The following is a 20518-nucleotide window of genomic DNA, read 5'->3' as shown; positions in this document are numbered from 1 at the left end:
ACAAATCCCTAATGAGGACACACATCTCTAAGTTCTTTCTCTTAGTAGAATACAAAGCTGTCACAACCAAGGGTGGTTACAACCTGACTGCTCATCTGTTTGTTACCTGTTGAAATTCTGTATCTCAAAAGACAGAACTTCGGTGCTGATCCCAGCAGGCAGCATTCACTCAGCTTTCACTGTGGGTTCTTGACTATCTAATCCACACTCTAGATTGCATTGCTATTTTCCTCCTCTGACACTCGAACTGAAATCAGCTGATTGTAGTGCAAATGCAAGACCCGGGATCAATAGGCAGGCAGACTAACAACTCCAAAGAATTGGACTACTTGGAAACAGTTTTCTTCAAGAACTGGTTCTCGATTCCCATCTCTCATCCAGGATGATTTTTTCTGATCTATAACAAACTGAAAATTTGTGACATTTGTCTTTTTGCAGTCAAACGTGCAATTGTGTCAGTTTCTTCTACCAACTCTATCACAGGATTCAAGACCATTTTATACCCAAAGTCAATGTCAGATTGATGTTGTGGATGGACGTGATTTTTGCACGATTTTTTTTAATCTGCTGCTTTGTGCCACTGCTGCTGCAGCTGGGTTGGAGACACATGTATGATGGTGTCAGTCATAATGATATGTCAGCAGAGAAGCTAAAAGATTTACAGATTACACTGAGGGACATATTGCGACAGTTTGAAAAGATTAATTTTTGTGGAAAAAACTTTGCAAAAACACTGTAAACATCATATTTAAATGGATGATTTTTCATTTAGGCAGTTTCTGTATATCTCTGTACTCCAGCAAATATCAGCCTTTGTATCAAAGAAAAACTTTTTTATCTAAGGCACAGCTGTGCAGGCTTCCATAACAGAAAATGGTATTGTAAAAGTCTCAAGCACTAAAATGCACCGTCTAGTAAATGTCTGTTTTGTAAGATGCTTTGCTTTCACATCAAAATCCTTGATAATGAGTGATAGTCTTTCAAGATCAGAAGCTTGAACTGAAAGATTTAAAAGTGTAGCACCCTCGCAAAACCATACCATGGAGTATTAGGGCCACCATTAGTGCAGTATTAGGGAACAAATTTTGTTCATTTTGAAAAAATTCCAAGTGCAAATTTCAACAACAAAGTTGAAATACTATTTATAGAATAAAGAAAAAATAAGGTCAACTCCTTTAAGATGAATCTATGGCCCAGGTTAGCTAATGTGTTTGCTGTCCAGGGATAGCGGGTCTGTGTCCAGAGAGCCTTGTTGCTAGTTTGGGGCAGTGTACAAAGTATGTGGCCACTACTGCTTGTACTGTTGTTGGTCCTTCAACAAGCCAAAGAAATCAGCAAATTTATAACATACTAGAAGCTGGAGCGAAACAAGTGGTAAAAAACAATGAAACATGTCCACTACAGCCCCTGTCTGTGCTTTCCATGCTTTATTTTTATATTTGAAGTTGTTTTTTTTTTTTCATTGCTCTTCCATTCCCAGAGAACTTCGATGTCACTCATTTCCCTATTCCGGATCACTTGTCAACCAGTCAGCATTTGACAAATGCATACTTCATCTGCTTTCAGCAATGCAAGGTTTTGGAGAACAGTACAGGAACTTGTAATGTGGCTCTAAAAGGAAGGTGTTGCTTGTCCTATCATATTTGCATGTGGTGCCTGCTTACAAGTTAATTTGTTTCTTTAATTCAGTTAACTTTCAGTAACTATCCTGTGTAAATAATGTTACATTTAAAAAAAATCAATACTTATAACCCTAATTTCAAGGAGCCTTCCTTCTCCTATCTCTGTGAGTAACAACAGGGAGCGTTCATAAAGAGAAACTAGATCAACATTTTGATGCATTTCTACATCAAAATGTAGGACCATGGCCACCTTTAATTGTCTTTTGAGATACAGAATTTAAATTTTATAATATAGGCGATTTGGGGGGAAAGAGAATATGAGTATAAATAAGACAAGACGAATGAAACGGGAGAATCAAGAAATCAGTCAGCTGACAGGATATACATTGCAGGTATTTTTTCTGAATTGGATAGTTATTTGTCTCTTTTTTAAGAAAAAATGTCCAACCATGGAGCACTTTGCTTTTTTTTTCTATGATACTTTAAAAGCAAACAGATTAATTTTAAAGAGTGCATTAATCCATTAATCACCTCTAGTGGTGGGGTTTCGTAATTATGGTCTCCAGATTTCAGTAAAAATGATGCATGATCTGTTCTGCCTCGAAAGTCAACACAATCAGCCAGCACCAGTAATTTGTCTTCTTTGTATTTTGGGCCTCATCTTAAGTTATGTGTCTGTCTTTCTAATTTTATACGTTGTACAGTATCCGAAAGCAGAATGGCTCATGGAATAGCAGAGGTTTTGAGAATTGCACTCTACCCTCCAAAATAAAAAAAAGTCTCATCAAGAAAATCTTTTTAACTTTTCCTTTGTAATTCATTCTTTCTTTTATAGGATTCTGGATCAGGAGGCCACCAGGGAGCTGGTGCAGCCCGCAACAATGTTCTCAAAAAGCCTTTCAGTTTTTCTCAGACTTGGGTTATTTTTGAAGAAGACTTGAGAAACTGGTGCCCATAATTGGAAGTAGCAGGAGGTGAATTCTCCCACTGGCAGATCAATATGCCAAAGAATGTGAAATATGCAGCAAGGCAATTTAACCAATCATGCTTTATAGAAGTGAGTGCAGGGCCTTACGTGTTTAAAACCTGAAGTTTTTAAATGTGTCTGCTTGGAATTGAATTTGGAATGATTAACAATTTGGGCAGAAAGAAAGATGATCAATTCCTTTTGCCGCTTCTTGCCAATATTAGCCAGTTGCTCGTGTTTGCGGAAGTCCATTGGTAGGTACTTTATTATGGATGTCCTTGCATCTATTGTCAAATACTCATAGATGTCAAATCTCCTTAAGTGATTTTTTTCTTCTAGTTTACCTGCTTTGGGAATATACCTCACAGCTCTGTGTGTGTGTGTGTGTGTGTGTGTGTGTGTGTGTGTGTGTGTGTGTGTGTGTGTGTGTGTGTGTGTGTGTGTGTGTGTGTGTGTGTGTGTGTGTGTGTGTGTGTGTGTGTGAGAGATAAAAAGGACTGTTTGAGTCTAAGTTGCACAAGTGCTGTTCAGCAGTTGACACCACAGGTCAAGACTCATTATTCGTAGGCAGCAATATAAAAAACAGCCACGGAGGCAAGCTGATGTCTCATATCCTCTTAACCTTAACCTCTCATTTTATGCTGTGGCTAAAACTTTTTCATACAATTGAGATTAGAGGTAAATATTCGCTGCACGCTGAAATGACTTGAATAAGTTAACAGTTTTTCTTTTCACTTAAACGCAGTTAATTAAGAGTGAATTGCAGTGCATTACAGGTGCACCCTTTGAATTCTTTTACCTTCTTATAAATCAATATTTGTTTTGTGTTTCAGAACCAACACTTTCTGGTGCGACATACAATAAAAGCTACTTTCCCTTATTCACAAAGGGTCGCTACAGAGGGTAGCTCTGCATTTTTGAGTCGGTCTATTTTTATGCCAGATGCCCTTTCTGGCGCAATCTCAAAGGGATTCGTGTCTCCTCCTGGGATCAAACCAGGTATCTCTCGCTCGATAGGCGAATGTGTAAACCCTTTACGCTATAAACGTTTTATTTTAAAAGGTGAATTATCCAGGGATTAGGGCATACCTTCAGCAATGCAAGCAGTTTTAGTGTTGTAGCGAATTTATTAATAGCTAAGGAAGAGAGGGCGATCTTTCATACCGGTTCTCCAGCGTGAACTCGAAGATTCGCTGGGGAAATACACCTTCACTTGGAAATGATTAACATAATGATTCTGTCGAGCAAATCTCAGGTGACCGTGTAAGCCGGAGCCAAAACATTCAGAGGGCAGGTATTGTAGACCTGGTCTTAAATCCACAGAGCTTTGGGGTCAGTGGGTTTAATTCGGAGCACCGTTGATCTCTCTCGCAGTGTCTTTTGGTTTCTGTCCAGATTGAAGCTTCCTCCTTAACTAGGTCACATCCTGTCCTGGGACAGAAACCAACCGCAACACTTATTGATATGCGTCCCTGCGGGCAAAAAAGAGAAAAGGTGTCGAGCATTAACACCTTCCCCAGCTCTTTCATCTTACTGCTCCTGTGAGGTTTACTTATAGTACCTGGGCTCATCCACATGTGCCTCGAGGGGAGGGGGTCTTTGTTATACAGTAGGTGGGGAGTGAAACTGTATCCTGCCCGGCTGCTGTTCACGTGAATGATGTATGCATTGGCGGCACCAGACCAGGAGACAGGAAAAGGACAGGAACTACAGGAAGCTGGTGTCTAATCCCAGTAGACACAACTTTGTCAAAGACACACAAACACGCTTTATACACATACATTCATTTCATCACTCGCTAAGCATTCATTTTCATGTGCACTCGCCATACAACAATAAACTGTTGAAATGTGACGGAAAATCCCCTCTTCCTTCTTTTCCGTGTCTTCATTTGCACTGTGAGATAAGCTTGGCGTACCAAAAATGATCATTCTAGCATACTGTCAGTAAGGCCTGGAACACAGTCACTTCTACCTCCTTAGCTTAGCTAATCATACAGACATGACAGCGCTATCAATATTCTCATCTAAAGCTGGCTTATTGGTTGGTAAGCTTCAGAATCTCTCTCTTTAACACCTTGCAGCCCATTACCCACGATCCTTCATTCCTCCCACTCAGCGCCGTGTTTGGCCAGCTGAGTAGAGGTGACAGAGGAGCTGGGCATTGTACTCCCCAGTCTCTGCATTTGTAACTTCACAATATGCGACACTTCTCATGTGACCAACCCAATGCAACAATCTCTGTGTCCCCAGAGAGCCTGTCTGAAAATGTGCACCATTATCGCATCTTTAAACAATATTGCATCTCTCTCAGCCATTCTCTGTGGCGACTTTTTACTCTAAGCTGCTGCCGTGGACAATTGTAACCCATCACTCCAGCCTTAATTCCTGGCAGGAAAGCAAAACGCTGAATTTTAAATGTAGCGTGTAGCTTTCAGATGGCTCCGGGGCAACAATCATGTCTGATTTCAGGATATTGGCTTTGTAAAATTACATGTGCCAGCAGTGTCCCCTGATAAACAGAAGATTCTCAGTTATAGCCAGAGGACAGAAAAACTCCTATCAGGAATCTACTTTGCTGCTACCGAGAAACAGGACGACCCTTCATATCAAACAAAGAAGACAGCAGATTATATTCCAAAACTATCAAATAAGTAGTATCCAAGTGCTTTCCTTTATTTAGCTGTTTATTAATTATTCAATTGGGTATTGATTAGAATACTTGGGAGGGAAGGGGACCTGATAAATGATAGCATATGTTCAGTTGATGTGATATAAAAAGGATAATGTGTTCAAATAAATTGTCAAGATGACATCAAGATGTTAGCGTGTTAGCTGGACAGGTTAAATATTGAGAGCAAGTCGCTGTGGAATAGAAAATACATTGAGCTCATCCACTTTTTATACATTCGTCATCTGTGAATCCCAAATTTTCCCCTTCTCACATTCCTCTTTTTTATTATCCCTGCTCTTCTCCTCTGTTTCAATTTCGCCAGGTGTACAAGGGTAATTGGCTCTCTGTTTCTTTAATTAAAATGAGGTCTAATTGTAGCTGAAGCAGGGCAAATGTTCTTAGGCCTATAATTTCCCTATCACACTCCAGAGCCACAGAGAGAGTGGAAAATAGGCAGCAAACAGGCATGCAGGGAAGGAATGAACATACAAGTTAAGGATAGAGAATGAAGCAGTTGGGAGGGGGGGGGGGGTCATTTATAATGGCTCCTGATCTTGAATATGAGGGCAGTTTGAAACCTGAACACGGCTCGATATAGAACATGGGGGTGAGGTGTTTTCTGTACATGCCCCAATTTTAAAAAATGAAGGGTCAGGTTTTACATTTCAAAAGAAAAGCATGTACAACACTCTCTGTTGTTGTCTTGCTTTGACATAGAACAGTTAAACCCATTTGCTTTTGTTTTCACAATATTTTTTTTTACTTTTTGCATTAACAATATTTAACATGTTGATGCTGTGTTTTTTCTGTAATTGTTAGTCGAAGGCTAAGGCCTAATCATCTCGCCACCACCCGTATCAGTTTAGACTTCTCCGGTGTCTAGTATTGCGTACAGTTGTCCTGTAATTACTGTACAGTTGTTTGTTTTGGATGTTAAAATTCATCCAGATGACAAATTTTCATTGTTCCTACATTTTTCGAGCACTGGGGGCAATTTTCCGGCGGTGGGTGGTCGCCGCTGCTGAAAGAATGCAGGGGAAAAGCCAGCTTCCTCTAACAGGGCTTAAGACTGTATCTACTTCAGCGAAAGGCAAGGCCATGCAAGCACATAATAGGAGCGCTCACCATCTCATAGAAACACTCACACTCGCACATCCTGTCTCATAAACCTTAATGATAGAGCAGTGATAAACAGTGATTACCATGCCTGGGGGGGTGGGGGGGGGGGGGGGATTTCATCTCTACTCCTTCAGAAAAAAAGGAAAAGAAAAATAATTATAAACACAGAGGCAGGTGTGTATATGAAATGTGGAGATGTGGAAATATGTATAGCGAAGCCTTTGTGTTAAGGGTGTTTTTTAGATTATGCTGCAGTGAACTCAGGGTAGACTAAATGTGGGGAAATCACCACTCTGAACTTTGTCATCCAATTATCTTCCTCATCCACCTCTTCCCTCTTTTTTTCCCCTCTCTGCTCTCTGCAGGCTTTCCTTTCTTTTCCTTTGTCACCTTAGATTGTTGTTAGAAAGCTGGTGGGCTTCTGTGGTTTTGAAGTGGAAATGGCTGAGAAGCACGGTTGTGTTTCTTCAGCTTTCAAAGAGTGTAAAATTGTGAGATTATAAAAAAGCGAAATGGGATATGAGAAAGGAGAACTTAATGACAAAAGCGCACCCGTTATGCGCATTTTCAGCTCGCTCTTTTCACTTTTGGGCTCTACTAGAATAGCTTTGACTTATTGACAGCCTCCTTTAATCCAACTTTTTTTCTGATTGGTTGCACCTAGCAAACAGAAGGTTTGAAGACCAGGTGGGCGGAGCTGAACCCAAACTCAGAGCTGTGTGTTTTGACCATATTAAGGATGTCCCCTCTCCATGACGTTATACGGAGCCAAGATAAGGGAAAAAAGCTCAGGATTTACCTGAGCTTTAAGTTCAAAGATTCAAAGATTATTTGCACATATGTTGAACTTACTATTTAAAACATAATAGTTACATACTAAAGTCACGTCCCTTTTTCTTCTCAATATGATGCATGACCTGTTGCATATGTAGTGCTGATGACAAGTGATGCCATGTCCTTGCTTTTATATGCAGGTGGAAGGCAGTAAGAAAGATTTGACTAATTTGCGTGTACAGCAGGGAGAGTGCTGTGGCGAGAGTGGGATCGAGAAGAGTGAAAATTCTGTGTTTGAGTGTGTGTGTTGGCCACAGAGAAAATGTATTAAATTAGCTGGAGAGAGAATGTGAGTGGTGGTGGGCGTGATTGAGTGATCAGTGAAATCATTATGGGAAAAAACAAAGAAACAAAGAGTGACCTGTTATGGATGAAACAGTTAATTTTTATTTCATAATAGTATTGTTATTGTGTTACTCATTTATTGTAAGTTATGTTTGGTGTTGCGGATATGCGTGTTTAGAATAGGTTCATTTAAAGGTACATTATGTAAGATTGTTAGTTTCAAAATAATTGAGCACTGAGATTTAAGAACTTAATTACAGTATAGATAATGTATATAATTTGCCTTCTTTATGCATCCTCTCACAGAGTGACTGTGTCATGTCTTCAGCTCAAACTTCACTGGGTGTTTTAGCCCTTAACCATGAGTAACCAGAGGTTGTGGCTAAATCACTGCCCAACAGCTCCAGGCTTCTAACCCCCCTCCTCCCTTTTATACCCGAGCCAACAAGAGGCTCTTTCTGCTGCTTCCCCAGTCCTGTGCACAGCTGTTTTCCTGCTTGTTCCCTGAAACTCCAACTGTAGTGTGCGACTGTGCTGGGAAACCTCTACACTCCACTTTTACAGGAAACAGCCATACTTAACACCTTTTCTCTCCACACTCCTGGATGAGGTTATGGTATTTTAGATTTGTCCTTTTTATGAGACTCATCACAGCCGTTTTCCCATGGCCGCAGTGGTATTTGACTTCTGGTGCCGTCTCCGCCGGTGTTGTTTGAGCAATTCTTCTCATTAGTCATATTTCAGTCCTGCCCATTACCATTGTGTCTCGCCTTTCAAGCTTCTCGTCTTCTCCCACTTTCAGGAGACTCTGGGGGTATTATTCTGTTTTGTAATCGGTAACATGTTGCGGTGCCCTCTTGCACGTAGTGTACATCAGGTTTCTAGCCTTAACGACCCATGCCAGACTTTTCAGCCGTCTTTCACCTGTCTTTCAAGCATCACCAATCAAAATCATTCTTGTTTGCCATCCAGTCTGTTCCTGGATGTCACCGGTTACCAGAGTTTACTTGCTGAATAAGATGCCGCAACTGCAGATACTCTATAGCACAGGTGTTGAACTCCAGGCCTCGAGGGCCGGTATCCTGCAGGTTTTAGATGTGTCCTTGATTCAACACAGCTGATTTAAATGGCTAAATGACCTCCTCAACATGTCGTGAAGTTCTCCAGAAGCCTGGTAATGAACTAATTATTTCATTCAGGTTACCCACGGTTATATCTAAAACCTGCAGGACACCGGCCCTCGAGGCCTGGAGTTCGACACCCCTGCTCTATAGGGTAACAGTGACCTTCCACCTGGATCTGCTGTGTAGAGCAGCTTTGACGTATTGATAGCTCCCCTTTTAACTTTCTTCTGATTGGCTTCACCTGGCAAACAGAAGGTTTAAAAAGCAGGTGGGTGGTGCTTCTGTAACTAATCTCTACTCTGTGTGTCTCTCTGTGTCACTACAGAGTCAGAGAAAGAAGTAGGACTTCTCAGAGATATTTTTTTTCTTTTATAAAGATAACAATGCCGATCTGATTAACAGTCACTGCACTTATGCTTTCTCACACCCTGCTTATAACGCCCCTCCCTTGCCCATTGGCATCAGGCAAGGCAGACGAGTGGAGACTGTGCAGCTTCTCTGGCAGATCACCATATAGGTTAGTTGTATGATGATTCCTATTCTCTAGCACTACCAGGTTACACTTAAACACTGGTTGTTTAAAATTAAAGAAAAGATTTAGCACAACCTAGCATTTGGACACCAAGTGTTACTGAATACCTGCAACCCCTTTATACAGTAAGGTATTCTAAATATTGCTCCCTTAATAATATAATCGCAATCACCGCCCAAGTAAAGTGTTAAGGTCATCTATTCAACTGCTCGTTAATGCAAATATGTAATCATCCAGTCTAATGACTGCATATTTATGCATTTAGGTATGTAGACGTGGCCCAGAGAACCTGCTGAAGTTCAAACTGAGCATTTAAATTGGGAAAGAAGATGATTTAACTGACTTTGAATGTGGCCATGGTTTTTTGCTGCAAGATTCGCTGGTCTGCGTATTTTAGAAACTGCTGTTCTACTGGGATTTTCCTGCACAACCATCTCTAGGGTTTACAGTGAACGGTCAGAAAAAGAAGAAAATATCCAGTGAGCAGCATTTCCCGTGGGTGAAAATGTTAGAGGTCAGAGGAGAATGGCCACGCTACTTCCAGCTGATAGAAAGGCGACAGTAACTCAAATAATCACTCGCTACGACCAAGGAATACAGAAGAGCATCTCTGAATGCACAAGGCGTTGAACATGGAATCAGATGGGTGCCATTCCTGTTAGCTAAGAGCAGAAAACTGAGAATACATTTCACACAAACTCAACAGAGTTGAACAATGAAGACTGGAAAAACAGTGCCCAATCTAATGAGTGTCCATTTCTGCTGCAATGATCAGACGGTAGGGTGTGGGGGATATTTTCTTAGCATACTTGGGGCAGCTTAGTATCAGTTGGGTATTGTTCAAATCCCACAGCCAACCTGAGTGTTGTTGCAGACCATGTCCATCCCTTTATGACCACAGTGTACCATCTTCTGATGACTGCTTCGAGCAGGATAATGACAAAGCGATCATCAAAGGCGATCGTGGCTCAAAGAGTTGGCAGTTCGTCTTGTAACCGGAAGGTTGCCGGTTTGAGCCCCGGCTCGGACAGTCTCGGTCGTTGTGTCCTTGGGCAAGACACTTCACCTGCCGCCTACTGGTGATGCCAAAGGGGCCGATGGCACGATATGGCAGCCTCGCTTCTGTCAGTCTGCCCCAGGGCAGCTGTGGCTACAACTGTAGCTCGCCTCCACCAGTGTGTGAGTGTGAATGAATAGTGGAATTGTAAAGCGCTTTGAGGGGCCCGAAAAGCGCTGTATAAATGCAATCCATTATTATTATTATTATTATTATTATTATTATTATTATTATTATTATTAAAGCTTAAATCGTCTCAACACAGTCACCAGATCTCAATCCAGTAGAGCACCTGTGGGATCTGGTGGGACAGGAGATTTACATTGTGGATGTGCAGTCAGCAAATCTCCAGCAACTGTGTGATTCTGTCATGAATCTGTGCCGTAGAAATTAATGGCAGTTGTCTGGATTTATAGGACATGAAGACTTGGTGAGCTAGAGTTGAGCTTGACACAACAGGAGCCAGATTCAGCTTTACCTCAGAATCTTTTTACACCTTCATGTGTATTTCACTGGGATGTGGGCTGGTAAGTGGTAAATGCGATTGCCTCTCACTTCACACAGGATCACAGAGATTAGTAAGTGTAGGCGTTGGAGTTATTTTTGTAAAATACTACAAGTGCTGGTGTTTTGCAAAATATATTCAAAGAGCACGAGGAGTCCATGACAGCCTTGATGTCCTCGTAATGTTCGGTGTTAAAGGTTTCCCCAAACACCCTCTTATCCTGTACACAATCTTTCACAGGCAACACAATATCTACAACATCCACAGAAAATGAAAGTAACTGAGAGAGCAATATTAGGATTACACTGCGAGGATGAATTTTCATAATTTTGGCAGCAATATTTATCACACTGACACTGCTAGTCATCAGTCTGGGGATGGTGGTGTGAGAAATGGTATTAGATATAAGTATTTTTCTTTACTTAGGGCTTGAGCTAATGAGTGTTTTTATTATTGATTAGCCTCCTTTTTTTTAAATAAATGCCCAGCACTGTTTTGTTTTCTTTTTTCTTTTCAGAGCCTAGTCAAATCTTCATATAGTTCTCACATTTTTGCTTAAACTTATCTGATGATAAAATTGCTGGCAATTCATCATAATTAACCACTGTGTTTTACAAGCTGAAAGTTGTAAAGGAAAGAGAGAAATCATTTCTACTCTTGATGTTTTGTAGTGTGTTTTGTGTAGTTTAAAAGAAAATGCCTTTAATAAGCCACTATTAAACTTCAATGGCTGAAGTCATTATTGAAGCAATAAAATAAGCCCCATTGAAGAACTCCGGGCTTTAGATAAATGCAGATGGAATCACAGAGTTTGTGTTTAATGCTGGATGCGTGATTGTATGACACACGTACGCAGCAGATGTTTTGAAAAACAAAGCAACATGTTGAAGCGAGTAGGCGGTGGAAACGCATCTTAAACAACTGAGAAAAGCAACACGTTGTCCTCATTGAGAATTCAGAGTAATTGTTTAGTTTCTGAATGAGCTGTTCAGCGGAGTTTGTCAGCTCGAGGTAAACAAACGGGCAGCAATGCGAGGCAAGATATTGATATGTTATTAAAATTAAAATTTTATTTGAAAGTATGGATTTCTGAGGAATTCGAGCACTGCTTTATTATTTATGTGAAGGATATTGATCTAATGGGAAAACGTTTGAGTGCAAAAATCGAAACGTGGGGGGAAAAATGAAGCACAAAAAGTGGAGATCAGGGGCAGATGAAGCGTTGTTGTATTTGTCTGTGTGTGCAGAGTGTGTACTGCGGCATTATGGCATGCTGACTTAACTGTCGAGCCTTATATTGGAAGCCTAATTCAACAAAGCACCTTACAAACCCCAATGATAAACCTCCTGCAGAAACCCTCATTTCCTCCAGCATCCATTTTCATCGAAGTGCTCCTTGGTTTGTAGCCACATTAAATCTGTTTATTCGTAAAACCAAACTGCGCAACCCTTTTGGGATGAGCTTCTGTGGGGAACAGGTAGGGCACTAAAAGCCACTCTGTGACAGAAACCGCATCCCATCAGTGTAAATATGATTCGGAGCCTGCTAATGCAGCTAAAGGGGGGAGGGGAAAAAAAAAGATGTCCTCACATCAAAAGAAGTCCCTGCACCCAAACTAAACTGTGCTTCCAGTTGCACGCAGTTCAGGTCTCGGATTTTATTGGGTTACTGAATCATAGCAGAAGTCCTCAGATTGTTTGTGAGCTGGCAGCCTAACCCTCAAAAGATTACAAAAAATCAATTCTATTGTAATCACAGATTGTGACTGGAAGGGCTTAAATCTTGGTGTGCCTGTGCACACGCCTGTGCGTGCGCGCGTGTGCGTATCTATGTAAGTCTGTTCGATTCTGCTGTTCTACTTGTCCCTGCTCTCCCTGGACAAAAACAGACTCCTTTTTTTTGAGCAGGTTCAGTTCGACCGCAGGCGTGGCGTGTCGCTGGGAACTGGGGGGAAATGGGGGGGAATAAAAACAAACATGAGAGGAAAGACAATTTTAGAGTAGTGGGAATGTTTCTGTGGATGTAATTGACTGGTGAAACCTCATCTTCTATCCTAATCCCAGCATAAGCCATAGCTGATACTTTGCAGAGCGCTTGGGACTCAAAATATGTTCTCTCTGTGATTTTTAGATTCGATTGTGTGTTTTCTGAATGTAAATGAGCCTTATACGTGTCGTTTTTACATTTCCTGCTGTGAGTGGTGATATATTTTTTTTTTTTATCTCTTCTGCAGAGGTCCTGATGAACACTAAGACAGAGACTTCAGATCTCAAATGGACCGTCTTCTCCCATGCCAAGCCACAGGTATGTAACCTCAGCTTCACTGTGTTATCTGTATTCCTGCCACAGAGCCTAGTGGTGACTGGGGATTTTTGGCCTCCAGCTGTTCCTTTGTTACTTTGGCTATAAAAGATTTCCTTATATGGCAGGTAACTGACAGAGTAAAAGAAACACCAGAGTGAATGTGGGATTTAAAGTGTATTGAAAGCAGATGCTTTGATAGATCTCATCAACCTTGGAGTCGAAGTCACAGGCTGCTCGCAATTTTTGGTCCTGCAGCCAGAAAAAGACATATTTGTAATTTGATCAGCTGAGTAGTGGTTGCTAAGGTATTTCTGCCAGCAGCGTCTGTGACCAGAACTGCTCAACTTGCCGATTGCCTTGGAAGGAAACTGGTCCCAGTGATGGCTGTAGGAGGATTTCTGGTGCTGGACTGAAATACTCAACAAATGTGTCTGTGCTTTTGATTAAGATGCAAGGCTGAAGCAGGCAGACTGTCTCTAAATAGCCTGCACAGCATTTATCATTTGAAGCAGTTTATCAAAAGCTCTGTGTTGTCAGAAGAGTGGCCGGGTTTGTGTTTTTAAGCATTACCTTGGCACAAAAGAGTATAAAACCGTGATTTAGTCAATGATGACAAGCAGCGGTGGGGAGATGCCACGAGCTGTCTGCTTCAAAAAGTGCAGACATAAAAGGGATACTGTATTATTCTTTATTTTTAGGATTAAAGGATTATGATACCCTTGTAGGAGATATTTGTGGCAACTTACAACCCAGTCAGATAAAATGTTCTGGCTTCTCAATTTCAAAAATGCTTGAATGTCACTGTTGCATTAATAATTCATGAGGAAGCCAAATAAAGCTAATATTCATATTAAACCTTTTGGTGTAATGATGCGAGTGTGACAATTGTTTTAATGAAACAGGGATGTGCTTCCGACTAAATCTGTCACAGTTTGACCCTGTTGCATATTAACACATATCTATGGGCCTCCATCACACAGACACGCACATTTGAAGGTAGTGCCATTGCGCTCTTTGTGCAGAGAGCATGGCTCCCAGTTTTTGAGCTTTTTGATTAGTTGTGCATCCAAAACTTGACTGTCCTGAAACGACTCACAATCTTATTCATGAATCACTTGCCCTTTCTCACATATTAAGTGTATGCAAAGCTTTATTTTCATTTAATTTCATTCCGAGCAGGAGCACAATGCAGTGCACAAAGCACAAGCTCCTTCAGAGTGTGTATCACCAAACTATATAGATGCTGTAAACCGAAAATGTACGTAAGAACGATGAAAACCAAAAGTCAGTACAAGGAGTAAGGTGAAAAAAAGTAATAATTATGATCGTTTGTTGTCCAGTTAGAGTAATAAAAACCTTCAAGATGAAGTCCACAAACAGTCAGAAATAAAGTAAAATGATCATTAAAGCCAAACAGCATGGATAAGCAGGACAGGTTTTAGTTTATTTAGGTTTTAATTATTTCCACAATTAAATCACTGATAATTTACTAGGTTTTTACAGTCTGCATTAGCCAGCATCAGATGCATTCTCATTACTACATATTCAGTGGCCAATTCATTAGTTACCAGGTTGGACCCCTTACACCTTCGTGACTGACTTGAACGCGTGGCACAGATTCAGAGTGGCACAGATTCAGAGTGGCACAGATTTGTTGAACAGCAGTTTCTAAAATACTCAGACCAGCCCATCTGGCAGCAACAACCATACCACATTCAAAGTCACTTACATCACCTTCTTTCCCCTTTTTAATGCTCACTTTGAACTGCAGCAGGTTCTCTGGACCACGTCTACATGCCTAAATGCATAAAGATGCCATCATTACACTGGATGATTACATATTTGCATTAACGAGCAGTTGAATAGATGTGTGGGAAAAATCCCAATTGAGCAGCAATCCATCTGACAAGAACAGCCATGCAACATTTAAAGTCACTCGAATCACTTTTCTTCCTCATTCTGATGCTTGTTTTGAACTCCAGCAGGTTGTCTTGACCATGTCTAGATACAGACATTTGATTGGCTGACTAGATACCTCATGAAGACATGTGCCTAATGAAATTGCCAGTGTTTGTATATGTATAGTATTCGTCTAAGTTGGATTGGCCATGTGTGCTACCTACTGACTGCGACTCCACCAGAGGTTTACCTGGACCATTCTCACATAGGTGCAGTTAGACATGAACACACACTTTATGCTAAATAGCTGGCAAATCAAAGAACATTTATTGTCCAATCTGACTGCGTTAGACATTTGCTCTCTACGTGTCTAGTAAAGTTCAGCTTGCAGGGCATGCGTGAAAATGGCTCTAAACAACAAGGCGAATCAATGATTGTAAAAGATTGTTGAAATGTCATCAGTGCCGGATGTACGTCGTAAATGTCATCCGCTGTGATGTCGAGACTTCAGTACTGTTAAATACAGAAGGTGTGACTTGCTGCCAAAGAGATGTAATTATTTTTTTCAGTAGGTAATCTATATCTTGTAAAAAGTATTAGATTACTTAAGTAACACTGCTTTTTTTCCCCATTTATGTAACTGCACTTTGTCTGTGTACTTGTAGCTCATTCTCTCATTTGCCTTCAAGTCACACTTCTCTTTGAATGGTTTTTGTCAAATCCAGATGAGTCCTCACAGATTCGGTGCATCTTCATCACAGAAAACATTTTGTTCACAGACACATGTGCTGCCAAAGTCCACGGTATTTATTTTTTTGGGATTAGAAGGGAAATTCTTCTTTCCAGCGTCTCAAACCTGGCTCTCGGTGCTCTGCTGCACTGTAATTCATTCACACCACAATTCTGCCTCACTCAACACATCATCTGCAAATGGATTTTTAAAGATTTACATATTTACATAACCGAATTTCTGAGCCTCAAGTTCAGCAAATCTGCTAAATTCTGCCCCGAGTATGTTAATTTCTTGCTTGTTTCCCGCTCTTGGGAACATAGTGATGGTGAACATTTTGCTGTTGACTCAGAAGTCAAACATTAAAGCATTTTTCTGTTGCATTTTGCTGCCCAACAAATGTAGATTTCTGTGCAGGTTTTTTTTTACTTTGCTCATATTTGCGATATCCCCTCTTTATTCTTGTGTTTTAGGCTATAAATGTGTTTGAAAGGTGAAAGCTTTGTCTGTCTCGGATGCTGTTTGCAGAAGTGTGCTTTGTTTGACAAGTGAGACTTGTATTCCCACTAGCTGTGCTGGAGCTCAGTGGGAGGAATGATTTAACAACCCAGATTCAAATTTGGGCTGGATTAAAATCCACAGTGGGCCAGATCTGTCCCACGGGCCTCTGACAGGTGCAGAAGGCCAACAAAAGATTGTAACATTATTATGATGAATAGGATTTTTAATGTGACCAATTATATAAATACCCCAGTGAAAGTCTTTATAGGTGAAGTAAATCTACTCAGTGCTCACAAGTTATCTGGGTCAATCTGACAGCGCTTTGTTCTCTCTGCTCTCAGTGGGAGGAAGTAAGCGGTTTAGATGAGGAGAACAACAGCGTAAGGATCAATCAGATTTGCCAAACGGACAGTTCGTCCAGCCACTGGCTGCGCAGTGGCTACATCCAGCGACGGGGAGCGTCTCAGGTGTACGTGGAACTGCGATTCACCATGATGGAGTGCTCTTCCAGGAGCACACACCACCGTAGCTGTAAGGAGACCTTCAACCTCTACTACTACGAGGCAGACTCCAACGAAGCCACTGCTACGAACCCACCCTGGATGGAGAACCCCTACATCAAGGTACCCAGCCCATTACATTATAAAAAATAATGCAGGTTTCTTTTCTGTTGGCTAGTCTGATAAATATTATAGGAGCTAATTCGTTGTGTAATTGTTTGAGAAAATCAATTGAATTGAATTCTCATGGTATTGCCACTCGGCTTGTAAGACTGTTGTATTATTATGTCTTGCTCAGGAGGAACATTTTTATATTTGACAGCGTAATAAACTGCAGGGCTTATCTTGATTTTCGATCAGTCTGCCTATTATTTCCACAATTAATCGATTGATTCCACTGTGGTGGCTCTAATTTGCTTTGCTTTACCCAAAAGTATAAACAAGTGATGTATATCAAGAAAAATAGGGGGAAAACTGCGTGAAATGGTTGTGTCTGAAATTGTACTCTTAAAAAAAAAAAAAAAAAAAAAAAGCAAATCAATGGAAAAAAAAGTTCTGTCGCAATGAGGGAACTCGAAGCTCCAAATCTAAAGGTTGCCAAGCAGTGAGGACCTGAGAAAAATAAGTTATTGAGTAGCTGTGTGTATTGCTACCAGTGAAAGTCTGTTGCATTGAATTTGACAACTCACAAATACCCTCATAAACTGGATAAAAAAAGCTGTGCATGATGTCCAAGTCATTGTTGGGAAAAAAAACTTAAATGATGAAACCATTAACAATAAGTATTCTTGCCTTTCACTTTTGCAGAATTATTTATAATCTCACCATGTTCTTGTTTTCTTGACAAACAACTGTTTTTGAAGCCTCATAAGGCGCATGTGTGTACAGCATGCAGTACTGTGAAAAAGTCTACCAAGTCTCACTTCTTTATATAGGATATATGAAGCATATAGGGTAAATGGTGTGGCGATTGACTGAAATGTCTGCAAACAAACATGGTATATAAACAGAGTTTGAAGATGTCTGAATAGCTTGAAACTCAATATTTGATGTGACCATCTTCATTCTTCTACACAGCCTGAACTCTCTTAAACAAGCTTGCCTATAACTTCTTTAGATGTCTGCAAGAATAGCTTTCCAGGCCTCTTGAAGGACATTCAAAACTCTTCTTCAGATGTTGGCTGCCTTTTTTGTCCATTTTCTGTAAAAATGATCCAAAACTTGCTTTATTAATGTTGAGATCCAGGCTCTGGTGAGACCAATCCATGACTGATAGTGTTCCACTGTGTGTGTGTTTTCATTCAGGTATGATTTTACTGCATTGGCAGTGTTTTTGGAATCACTGTCGTGCTGAAAAATGAAGCCGATGCCAAGCAGATTATAGCTGCATTGTGCATCATAATCTGATGGTACTTTTCTGTGTTCATGATTCCATCAATTTTGACAAGATCTCCACTGGCAAACTATGACAGATCCTCCATCGTGTTTGACAGATGGCTCTACACACTCACTGCTGTAGCTCTCTCCTGAACCTCTCTGCACATATTGATAATGGTTTGAACCAAAAATGTCAAAATCTCGATCCATCACTCTGTAAGTCCAGTTATTGTGTAATTTAGCATACCACAACATTTTCCTGCCACTTCCATTTCTTAAGAATGGCCTTTCTGATGAGGCTTCAGTTGGCCAGATGCATCTGCCAGGTCCTGTGTCAGGTCTTTGCTGGACTTTTTGCTATTTCTTAAGGACATGGATATCATATAGTGCCCATCTGTTTGGTTTTTAGGTCTGCGACTTATTCTTGTGTCCTCCACATGCAATTTTTTCTCATTTTTCTTTTAGGACACACTGCACTCCAAGTTATGCCAAGTTTTTTGGTTTACAGCTCTTTGTGAATCATCTTGTTGGTGCAAAAATAATATTTTATGCCTGTTAAACTGTTATTTTTTATTCCTTTGTTAGTGTGAAGTAGCTTAAAAACACTTATCTGAAAATGTCTAGGTATTAGGACTGGACTAAAATGATTAAAAAAGCCAACATGTCCAAAGAAAAACTTTAAAAGACCTTCTTCAGACCACTTTAAAAAGTTACAAGAAAGTCTGGCTCCTTGGAAGCAGGCTCAAGTCTTTTGCACAGTACTGTACACGTTTGTGACGGATTTCTTTTCCCCCTCAGTGTGCAGCTTTTCATACAGATTCAAAACAAGTTTGCAGAGACCAAGATTTGTTTTAAATGTCAGTTTCACAACATCGTCAATGTTCGGGGACTTTTTTAATGTTCCAATCATGTTCTCGCCTCTTGGGAGCAAGCACTGCTTTAAAACCCACCTTGTCAGTGCATTCAATCTGTTTCACAGCCTGAATCTTTTCGTAATGTTTATCTTCTGGGTTTCATTTTCCAAACACATAGCTTAGGAATGCAGCACAGTCAATCTAATTGTCAAACCTTAGTTGTTGGCTGTGTCCTTGAACACAACACCAAACAGTGGCGTCAAAATAGTCCCTGCTTCTCAACTTCATTACCACCTAATAATGTAACTTTGACAGAAAAATAAAAGTGATGAAATGTTTGCCGTGATGAATTGCCTTTCTCTCCAGCAAGTTTCTCGTCCCTGCAAGTTAAGGTTCAAAGCACACTGTAATAAATGGGAAACAATGGCTGCCAGAAAGGCAGTGAATCAATGTAAAAATCACAGTGGTATGCTTTGTAAAATTTTCAGTAATATGAAGCATATGTAATTTCTAGTTAATGGGCTAAACATACAAAACAATCAGTTTGATCCTTTTCATGGCTGAACAGTGCGTGCAGGAATCTGGATATTACATCTTTTCTCTTTCTCCCTGTCTTAGGTGGACACAGTGGCTGCAGACTTTCTACTAAGGAAGGACGGGGAGAAGAAATTGAACGTGAAGACCTTGAGACTCGGCCCTCTTAATAAGAGAGGCTTTTACTTGGCCTTTCAGGCTCAGGGTGCCTGCATGGCTCTGCTGTCTGTCAGGGTCTTCTTCAAGAAGTGTCCTCCCCTGGTCAGTGCTCTTTCCTCTTTCCCTGAGACTATACCGCGTACTCTTGTGCAAGAGGCACAGGGTGTGTGTGTGGAGCACGCAGCTCAGCAAGGTCCCCGTCCTCGGCCACCTAAGCTCTTCTGCGGGGAGGATGGCCAGTGGGTGGGCCAGCCAACAACCTCATGTGCATGCGTACCAGGATTTGAACCAGCTGAGGGGTACACGAGATGCACAGGTAACGAAGGAGGCAAGGTTAAGCCAAATAAAACTGACATGCGTGCATGTATGCATATAGACTACACCCATATAGGCAACAGGGCAGGCAGACTAAACAAGAACACAATAGTAAGGCGAGGGTGGCGGGGAGTTCACTGAGGGTTGAAGTGTTTGAGAGGAAATGAGAGACCGAGGAAGTTAATGAGGCAGGGGAATGGCTGTGACACAGAGGGGACAGAAAGAGAGGTCAGGTGGAGCAGCACTTATCTCTGAAAGGAAGAGCGGGGTCAAAGGCTTACTGCTGCGACAACTCCTGGCTCAGCTGAGATAGAAGGAGCGCAGGAGGACTGCAGAGGTGAGGGGAGAGAGGGAGGGGAGGTGGTGCTCGGGGTAAAGATCATAACACTTTGAGAACATCAAAGCAAAGCAGACAAAAAAAGAAGGAAGAAGCAGGATGATTCTCTCAGGAGCCGTGCAGCAGCTCTGCCTAATGAGTCCAATTAACAAGCCTCGCGCATGGACTACCCCCACACACGCGCACAGACTCGCCGCATCGCAGCGACACAGATAAATGGCGAGCACTAAAAACACAGAAACAAAAGGAGAAATGCCACATTTTCCCAGGGAAACGCCTGGTTTCATCT

At 41.1% G+C, this 20518-nt stretch overlaps 1 protein-coding gene across 1 annotated transcript in view; it reads left to right on the top strand.

Moving 5' to 3' along the window:
* ephb4a (eph receptor B4a) overlaps window positions 1-20518 on the top strand; it is a 41245-nt gene that overhangs the window by 8903 nt on the left and 11824 nt on the right. The window contains exons 2-4 of the mRNA XM_006802256.3: window positions 12953-13023; window positions 16495-16776; window positions 19503-19893. Coding sequence (XP_006802319.1) covers window positions 12953-13023; window positions 16495-16776; window positions 19503-19893 — 744 coding nt within the window. The remainder of the gene's footprint in view (window positions 1-12952; window positions 13024-16494; window positions 16777-19502; window positions 19894-20518) is intronic.

The sequence above is a fragment of the Neolamprologus brichardi genome, chromosome 10 (genome assembly GCF_056152115.1).
Source record: "Neolamprologus brichardi isolate AB-2024 chromosome 10, ASM5615211v1, whole genome shotgun sequence".
Taxonomy (NCBI): domain Eukaryota; kingdom Metazoa; phylum Chordata; class Actinopteri; order Cichliformes; family Cichlidae; genus Neolamprologus; species Neolamprologus brichardi.
This window is presented reverse-complemented; position numbering and strand designations above follow the sequence as displayed.